The sequence below is a fragment of the Urtica dioica genome, chromosome 2 (assembly GCF_054948205.1).
Source record: "Urtica dioica subsp. dioica isolate 48M chromosome 2, U.dioica_male_clone48M_v1_H2, whole genome shotgun sequence".
NCBI lineage: Eukaryota > Viridiplantae > Streptophyta > Magnoliopsida > Rosales > Urticaceae > Urtica > Urtica dioica.
Genome location: NC_142757.1, coordinates 38,589,601 through 38,599,547, shown reverse-complemented (window position 1 = coordinate 38,599,547; position 9,947 = coordinate 38,589,601). Strand labels below are relative to the sequence as shown.

Here is a 9,947-nt window from a genome sequence, read left to right as displayed (position 1 = left end):
GTACTAGAAAAAACAAATTTCATTTTGACTAACTTCGATCGTTCAAGTTTTTTTTTTTTCAATCTCAGCTTCAATTTTACTTTCAATTTTTTTTCATTTCATCTTTATTTTTACTTCCGAACGACTTTTAATGACAACTAAAATTCATTTTCGACTTAAAAATAGCTTTTTTTTTGTTATTGTGATTTTTCGTGTTTTATAATATTTTTTTACGCATGTTGAAGTTTATTGAAGAACACAATGATTATCATCAATATCAGGATTCCGTTGAAAAAAAAAACCAAAAAAAAGATTGCACCAGATTCAAATAGAAACGAACGAAATTGCGATAGATTCCGATGAAATTTAATAAATTTTGTTAAATTACAATGCGTTCTTCAACAATTTTAACCTGTTTCACAAATATTTAAATGCACAAATTAATTTACTTTTTATATATTAATTTATTGTGTGTCTGGTGAATTATTATTTTTTTAATAAAATGAAATTTTAACTAGAATTTTAAAATGATCTAAGAGAATGATTAATTGTAACAATTTTTTTAAAAATAAAAAATTGATACACTATTCTTACTATTAGCTTTTGAAAAAAAATTACTATCACATATCATTTCTATAACTATCGACGTGTCTAAAAAATTAATAAGCAAAAGCATACATAAAATTTTAAACTCTAGAAAAGACGCGTAGTAAATCCCACTTGCGACGTGCCCCAATGGTATAAGTACAACACCGAGGATTTTACACTTAGTGCAGCTTTGACAATTTAAATTTTTGAGAAAAAAATAAATCCAAGAATACACATTGCTCCTTATTGTAATGATTAGCACCCATAGTTAATCAAGGTAAAAACTTCGTTGTAGGTACGTAGAAACCAAATGCGGAAGCCTTGGATGACACGTTTCAAATAATTAAATAATAGTGATACGCACATTTGTTGGATAACTAAACTCTTATTTAATCAATGAACACTGTAAATAGAGAGTCAAAATAAGAGCCATGGAGATCTTAAGTAAGTGCACATACACCTCACTGATCTGATCCCATTTAGAAGAACTTAGGGGGCTGCTATGTCCAATCTAGACTTTCCCACTAATCTCTCTCTCTCTCTCTCTCTCTCTCTCTCTCTCTCTCTCTCTCTCTCTCTCTCTCTCTCTCTATAAATAGAGAAGATTTTGTATCATTTGTTTTCATCACAACAGCTTCCTTACTTGTCATATCATACAAGTTACATATAATTTGAGCTCTCTCTATATTGGTGTTTTTCTGTTAGTAAAAAAAATGTTGAGTCTCATTGGCTTCATAGCACTACTGCTCTTTCCTGCATTTTGCACCGCTCATACACCTTCTCGGGCGACCTATTATGGCAGCCCCGACTGTTACGGGACTTCACGTATGTCTCGTTATTATATTCTTTTTTTTTTTTTTTGTGTTTGAAATGTCCACAAAATTCCGCAAAATTTAATTGCACATTGTTTATTTTCTGTGGATGCTAAGAGTACTTTACATTTTTTTTTTTTTAGTACTATATTTGTTTCGTGTGAGGAGTAATAAACGACCTTATAAATCCTTCTTAGTTTTTATTCACTTTCAATGTTGAATTCTTAACTGACATATTCGGGGTGTTAATAAAAATGTCATAAGCTAATTAGTGTTTATTGGACAATAATCAAAGCATGACTATTTTACAAATATGTTGGTCCTTAGATGGAGCTTGTGGATTCGGAGAATTCGGAAGAACAGTCAATGATGGTAGCGTCTCCGGAGTTTCAAGGCTCTACAGAAATGGAACTGGTTGTGGAGCTTGTTATCAGGTACCTATAACTATATAATATCCATAATATTACACACAATATATATATTAGCGAAAAATAATCGTATAATATACCCTAAATAATAAATGTTACTTAGTATTATTGAAAGCGTACATATAAAAATACATTTAACTTTATATATTGTATAATGCCGCGCATAATCAATGAGAAAAAAATTAGTTTATTTATCAACATGTAATCCTTGAGATTATGCTACTTGATTCATGTTGCACTTATAAATTAAGAAACATATATAAAGTTAGTTACAATTTTTTTTAATTGCTAAAGCGTGTTTAAATAAACCCAGGTTCGGTGCACAAACCCACACCTGTGCAACTATGATGGAGTGAAGGTGGTGGTGACGGACTACGGTGAGGGAGACCACACGGACTTTATCCTGAGCCCTCGCGCCTATATGAAATTGGCCCTTCCCAACGTAGCCAACGAGCTCTTTGCCTACGGAGTTGTTGACGTTGAATACCAAAGAGTCTCTTGCCAATATTCCGGCTACAATGTCATGTTCAAAATCCATGACCACAGTAGATTTCCCAATTACTTGTCTTTGGTCGTGATTTACGTCCCGGGTCAAAATGACGTCACGCGTGTCGACTTGTGGCAGGTAATTTTTTTTTAATTTAAAAATATATAAATTTTAGTTTTGAGGTTCTCCTATATAGTTATTAGTTAATTGATCCTTTAACATATAAACAAGTACAGTTATTCAGCTGGAAATGAATAAACAAAGGGAATTATGTAGCTGACATAAACTGAGTGTCTTTCAAAAGGTTAAAAATCTAGAACAACAATCAATGATGTATTAATATTTGTTTAAAAAGAATAAAATACAATAAAAAATAATAATTCACTAGTTAATTAGGAACCAATATTATGTGTTTAGAGGTCATTGCATGCCACCCTCTTTTATAAAATTTAAAATTTTGACCCCTAATTTCTACATTTTAGTCTAAAATTGTATGAATTTGTTGAATAATATTTTTCTTGCACAATTTTACCTGATTGCGAATCATGTCCCCGCCACTGTTTGTGTTATTTTCTAATAAAAGTACTCGATTCAAAACTCAAACATCACATAATTAAATAAGGGTTTATTAGGTATATAATCATATTTACATTTTCATATTGCTATATAGTCAACGTTTCATAAATCTTAGGTAAATAGTCACGTCCATGTATTTACACGTGTAAATTGACGTAAATACCCCACCTTTTTATTTTAATGAAATGGTAAACCATGAATGCCATGTCATCTTTATGATTATTTACCTAAAATTTACGAAACGTTGACTATATAGTAATTTCAAATGTTTTAGTTTGCTAGTTACCTAACTTTTGATTAAATATAATCATGAAAAATGTTGTGTATGATGACGCAGGAGGATTGCAAGGAGTGGATTCCGATGCGCAACGCTTATGGGGCGGTTTGGGATATGCCGAGCCCACCGAAAGGGTCTCTCACACTGAGGTTCCAAGTCTTGGGAAACGGCGGCAACACTTACTGGGCTCAGTCAACCAATGCGATCCCGGAGGATTGGAAAGCTGGGGCTACCTATGACTCCAAAGTTCAGCTCAATTGAATGAATCGTCGTCGAGATACAAAAATAATAAAAAAAATTTAAAATTTTACTTGCTATTTGTTTCTAATGTTCTTTCTATTTCTATTTAGTGGTGTGTTGTTACTTTGAGTGGGGCTTGTATTATAATTCTAGTGTTGTGTGCCTTTTGGGCGTAGTAGCTAATGGTGCTTCTCTTTTCTTATTAAGTAGTGATTTTGTACTTTGATGATCATGAATGATGATAGTAATAAAAGTAATAAGGTTTGTACTTTTTGGATATTTTAATCATAGGATGATGTAGCTAAATAATCAATTTAAAGTTATGAATTTGTAAAATAGTCAAGGTTTGTCTTAATTGAGTGAAGTAACCAAAATGTGCGACAATCTGATTTTTTTTTTTTTTTTTAAATTGACTCTAAGATTAATTTTTTTGAAAGTGATGAATTGCTTATAATAATCGTCAAAAATTTTAATTTTGGCTGTCATAAAAATTTTGAAAATGTAAATTTGACTACTTTACTGAAAAATTGAAACTTTTGCTATTTTATTAATCAATAAATTTCAAAGGACTATTTTGTACCATTTTTCCTTGATAATAAGCTAGCGATAAAGATATTTTGTTACAACGTGTAGAGTCGGATTCAGTGGCTATTGTGAGTCAGCATTTTTCCTTGATAATAAGCTAGCGATAAAGATATTTTGTTACAACGTGTAGAGTCGGATTCAATGGCTATTGTGAGTCAGCAACAACTAAGAAAGTGTTTCACAAGAAAAAAAAAACAAAAAAAAACAAGGACTACTGGTTGCTAACAAGCCAACTAAACTATGTGCAATACTCCATCTTTTGTTTCCACGTATCCAATCTAATTCTTACCTTGTTAGTGTTATAAACTCCTATATTTCAAGTAATAAAAAGTTTAACCACATGTAAAAAAAATAATAATAAATAAATAAAATTCGATCATCAGAGCTTTTCATTGAACTCAAAATCAACTAAAGCTCAGAAAATAAGCTCCAAAATTTAATTTAGTCACATCGATTCTGCTCGGCGAGTTTCATCAGGCTATAGGTCTCATTGTCAGGCCTGGCTCCACCAAGAATCATCCTCGTCAACAGCTCTGGATCGTAAACCCGAGCCTTCACATAGGCCTTGATTAGAGCATTGTAAACGAACGCGTACTTGCTATACTTTGCTTTGGCTAGCCCTTTAAACATTTTCTCCGCGTTTCCAACATCGCCGATCTCAGCAAAAGCGTCCACTATCGACAGACTCGTCTCCAACCACGGAGTCGAATTCCTTATCGCGTTCTTCGTCTTCAATTCCGATCCTTTATCCAAAGTTCTCACGGCCTCTTCGACCAAACCCGCTTTCAGGCAACCCAAAGCAAGGTGTCTGTAAGTTATCCCGTTAGGTTTGCAATCGTGTTTAACGATTTCCCGATAGACCCACGAGGCTTTCTTCACAATCCCGTGCCTGCAATAAAGAGAAATAATGGAATTGAAATGCTCGGTTGAGAACGGTTCTTCCATTCTCGACATCATTTCATGCCAGACCTGTTCTGCTCGATCGAGCTGCCCGACTTTCCCAAACGCTTCCACTGCCACGATATAGCTTTTGGGCCTTAAAAAGGTTGAATCTTTAACGACTTTCCATATTCTCTCGACTTCCTTTGACTTTCCCATTTGGCCGTACAATGTTAAAAGCAGGTCGAGCGTTGAACAGTTATTCCCCGACATGCACTTCTCGATAGCTTCAACGTAGGGTTCGGCGACAGTGTACAATCTCGCGACACTATGAGCGGTGGCTAAAATGCAATAAGATATTTCGTCCGGTTCGACTCCGACCCCTTTCATCTCGCCGAAAACTCTCGCCAACCCATCGAGGTCGTGCTCGTTGGCTTCCATTTTCATGAGGATGTTGTACGTGGAAACGTGCGGAGTAATTTCATCGGCCTTCATTTGGGAGAGAATCTTCGGGACGTACTTTCGACGAGACCGATGAGAATTGAGGATCAGAAGGCGGTTGAAAATCAGGTGCGATATGGGGTGGTTGTATTCGCGCATCTTCTTCATGTATTCAAGTGAAAGCCGGATCGACTTTCTTTCCAAACAAGCGAGTATGAGACTCGTGTAGAGAATTCCGTTTTGGAACTCGGACGGGACACGAAGGAAGAGTTTCTCACCTTGTGAGATCCCGTGAATCTTGACTGTGAATTCCAACAAGTAAGAGTACTCCAATTCCTTTGGTTTGTAAGGTCTCTCCCTGATCACCCATTCCATGACCTGTTATCAAAGATAGATTCAACTATTTAGGCTATGTTTGAAACCCGGATTTGAGGGGAATCAAAATTTGTTTGCAAGTCCAAGTATTTTTTTCGCGGAAAAAAAATGAAATCTCTAATCTTTTGAGATATCTAAAACCTCCTCGTTGCAAATTAGTTACACATTTTTCCTCAAAGTTTCTTTCCCGGGAATTTTTCCGAGTCCAAAACAATGCAAGAGAGTCTAACCTCAAGAGCGCGTCTGTACATTTTGAGCTTCCTGAGACGGTCAATGGTGTCGATAACATTGTCTCTGTGGACCGGAAGACCGTCGCTCATCCAGCTTTGGAAGGCCGATAGAATCGGAACTCCGACTTCCAATTTCTCGATCCTATAAGACAAACAAGGCTTGTAATCTTCTTCTCTCGGACCCAAGGTTTCGTTCCGAAGATCACTGGTGGTATTGCACGACTGGGTGCAGAGACAGGCGAGATCAAATGGGATTTTCGTGGAAGGCAAATACTGCACGCGAAGTGTTTGACGAATTGACTGAACGAGTCTTTGATTGAGCAGATGGGTTATTTTCATCATGTTGAAGGATGGATTGTTTAGCTTAGAATCTGACTTCCATTACTGTCCTCACACGAAGGAAGTTCTACATCTGAAGCAAGCGATGGAAGATTTCATTAAAATTATATTAAACCCGTTTTTTCTAGATGAGCAACTCTAGAGAATCTTGAAACAACGGCAAACTTCCTGTGTATGCCAACTCAAACGGTATAAGATGATGTGTGTGAGTGAGCACTAATATAGTGCCAAGTAAAAGTTCGATATTTTGAACTGAAAGTCGGCAAATCATTTTTCAGAACTCTAAGGTTGTGTTTGGTAGTTAACTCAAAAAGTTTTTGTTTTCTATTTTCTAATTTTTGTAGTTGTACTGAAAAATTATTTTGCAGTTGTTTTCAAAAAGCTGTTTGGTACAGTTTTCATTTTTGTTTTTGAGGAAGTGAAAAAACTGGAAAAAGTGTTTGGTATAGTTTTCATTTTTGTTTTTGAAAGAATGAAAAGAGAAGATGAGGAGAAGGAGGAGAGAAGAGAAGAATTTTTTTTTTCCAAAAACACATTTTATTTGTTTTCAGTTTTCTTTACTCTTTTACGAAACAACTTCAAAATTTTTTGAAATTTTTTTCCAAAAACTTAAACCAAACATGTTTTCAATTTTTGTTTTCAATTTTTTCAACTCAAAAACTAAAAAAGTGTTTTCGAGAGGAATACCAAACACTACCTAAAAGATCTAAAAGAGTATTAAAGGCAATATTAAAGGCAAAGGTATGGCAGAATTTGACCTGAGTCACCTCTAAAACGAAGGTATTCTCTTCTCCACGGAGGTTTCTTCAAAGGCAACGGAAATTCATGTTCATGTTGTGTGTTGGATGTTTCTCCAGCAGTGTTTTTGTTTTTTTTTTTATAACTTTTATCTTATATAGCATTTTATTTTACACTGAAATGTCTACTGTGTCAACTTAGAAGTTATACTTAGAACTACACAACATTTGTAAAATTAATTATTTAACTAAGACCATCTCCAACCGTACTGCATATTTCAATTATACAGACATACAGTAAAATGGAGCTCCAACCGAACTGTAAAACCTAATCCAAAATACAGTTTTAAGGGAAAATGAATAGTATTACGCTATATATATCGTAACACTATTCAATACTTCAAAAATATTTAACTCATTATGTTTTAAACCCACAATTTCATTTATTTATACAAATAGACATGACATGATAAAATATTTTATTTTTGCCCTCGAGATAAAATAAAAAGATAAAAAAAATATGGAAAAAGCAGGCTGAAAAAAAAAAGTAAAATAAAATGGCATTAAAATAGATTAAACATATATTACAAGAAAAATTAAAACATTAAGATTACACAATGAAAAAAAAAATACAATAGATAGATAATAATAGAAAATAACACAATGGGTACATAATACAATAACAAAACATAAATCTAGTAGTTCGGAAGGTTAGTCTCAGCTCCCCCAAGATTAGTAAAGTATTGGGACAGTGAGTCGGAAGTTGTTGTTTGAGATTGTTGTTTTTCGGCTTTCTTTTGTGGAATTCGTGCTTGTTCATCTCGACATATGCACGAATATTGGGATCTTGTATTGAATTTAAATCTCGAAACAACATTATGTTCTCTTCCTTAATTACTCTCAATTCATGACTCTTGGTTTTAATTTCCAAGTGTTGTTGCCTCATTTCACTAGTCTTTCTCATTTGGTTAAGAAGTTTTTTTATATCCTTCTTCAATAGCAATGATGGTGATGGTGGGGATCATATTACCATCTAATTTCATTTTTAGTTTTGCTTTCTTCGTTCTCATCGGTCGCTCAGAAGGAGATGGTTGTCTAGTAGATTCGGGAGTTGGATTTTCTGACTTTGTCGGACAACATGAACCTCGAGATGTTTGTTTGGCACTTGAACATTCATGTTTGGTATATACCGATGATTGGTATATACCAATGATTGGGTCTTGAGAGATCTCCATGTAAACTCGACAAAGGAGTTTATCGTCATCTTGAGAGAAATTAGAAGACCGTCTAGATATTTTTTTAGACATGTTTGGAAAAAGATGGATGAAAATATACCTTGTAGAAGACAATATTCATAGTAAAACGTAGATAACTCAATGAGTAAAGCTTACATATTTCACACTCTCTCATTCTCACTCTCAATGACAAAAGTTTTGCAAGATTCTCACTCTCTCGTCTTCTTGTGAAAGGATTTGATAACTTATTGACAAAATTCTTACAACATTCTCGCTCTCTCGTCCTCTTGTGAAATGATAAGACAACTCAGTGACAAAAGCCTTGCAAGATTCTCACTCTCTCGTCCTCTTTTGCAATGATGTGATAACTCAATGCAACTAAACTTACAAGATTACCATTCTCCCGACATCTTGTGAAATAATGTGATAATTCAATGACAAAAGTCTTACAAGATTCTCACTCTCTCGTCTTCTTGTGAAAGGATTTTTTTTTCATTTGTATTGTTTTACTTTTTTATGAATGTGTTTTTTTGTACTTTTATTTATTTAATAAATATTTGCTTTAGTATATATTTATTTATATTTAAATTATTTATGGACTAATGCAAATATAGAACAATTCCAAATTAAAATGATCTAGTTGAAAACAACAAATAAGTTAAGGGTATAAAAATAAATAAGAGATCAATGGAATATTAAAAGAATTTTATATATGCAGTTGAAAATAGAGTTCGGTTTGAGATGAGGTTCTATTTGATGTAACATTTACTACAAAATACAGTAGAAAATGCAGTACTCGGTTGGAGATGCCCTTGTATGTATGAAAGAAATTACACATTTCGTGAAAACCATTCAACATTATTTATTCTTCATTTTTTTTATAGGGCTCTCTTAATCTCTTGTCTTAAATTGTTGCTGTTTGAAATTCTCTTCGTTTCAATAATTAACATGATCACTCTTCTTCTCATACCATCATGTAAATTCAAAACACATTATTCAATATTCTGAACATTCAAACTTTTATGATTATATTATCACCTTATAGTAAAATATACAATACGTTGAAACTTCTACGATTTTATTATCACCTTATAATAAAACAAGCGGCGGAAAATGATTAATTTCAATAACTAACAATTGTTATAAACTTTATATATGTAAAGATGGCAAGAATTTTTTTTCTTTTTGATAGTTAACTTGAAATTGCTTGAAGTCATGAACAGAACAACTAAAATTATAGGCATATACATTTTTCTAATTTTTCTATCCCCTCAGACCTCAACGTCGCTCTCTATTCTCTTTTTTTTTTCAAGCCCACATTTAAAAACAAATTGAACATCCAACATAACTTACTGTGGCACAGGCTCACGGCCTTCAAACCACATCAAAAGACAAAAGAAAAATGACTTTCTTTTTATGTCGTTTAGAATTTTCTGGGCGATAAACATAACCAAACGCATTTCAGAGAAAAGCATTCATAACCAAACTAATGAAGAAAAAGAGGAGGTTCATTGTTTTATATATTTCTCTACCTGACGTCGCTTATGGATCTTGATATCCGTCAAAGTCAGCCTTTTAAACTTCCTCTTCGGGCTGTTCAAGCGGCTATATAGCCAAATAGAACTTAAGCTTTTGTAAAATAGTCATAGTTTGTCTATAAGCAAACTAGACAAAGTAAGATTAATCTAGGTTGGATTAAATTTAATCCCAACGAACTATAAAGACATAATGTATGGTTT

The 9,947-nt window shown here is 33.6% G+C and overlaps 2 protein-coding genes across 2 annotated transcripts; one reads left to right on the top strand and one right to left on the bottom strand.

Moving 5' to 3' along the window:
- The first annotated feature begins 1,182 nt into the window (after window positions 1-1,182).
- Window positions 1,183-3,655, top strand: EXLB1 (expansin-like B1). Its single transcript, XM_089607120.1, has 4 exons — window positions 1,183-1,392; window positions 1,707-1,813; window positions 2,121-2,432; window positions 3,208-3,655. The coding sequence occupies exons 1-4, from the start codon at window positions 1,281-1,283 to the stop codon at window positions 3,406-3,408; spliced, it is 732 nt and encodes a 243-aa protein (XP_089463246.1). The 5' UTR covers window positions 1,183-1,280; the 3' UTR covers window positions 3,409-3,655.
- Window positions 3,656-3,988: 333 nt separating this feature from the next.
- LOC149404651 (Tetratricopeptide repeat (TPR)-like superfamily protein) lies at window positions 3,989-7,104 on the bottom strand. Its single transcript, XM_089602223.1, has 3 exons — window positions 6,995-7,104; window positions 5,898-6,309; window positions 3,989-5,670 (listed from the first exon to the last, which is right to left on the bottom strand). Exons 2-3 carry the CDS (start codon window positions 6,237-6,239, stop codon window positions 4,414-4,416), a joined length of 1,599 nt encoding a protein of 532 aa, XP_089458349.1. The 5' UTR covers window positions 6,240-6,309; window positions 6,995-7,104; the 3' UTR covers window positions 3,989-4,413.
- Window positions 7,105-9,947: the final 2,843 nt, after the last annotated feature.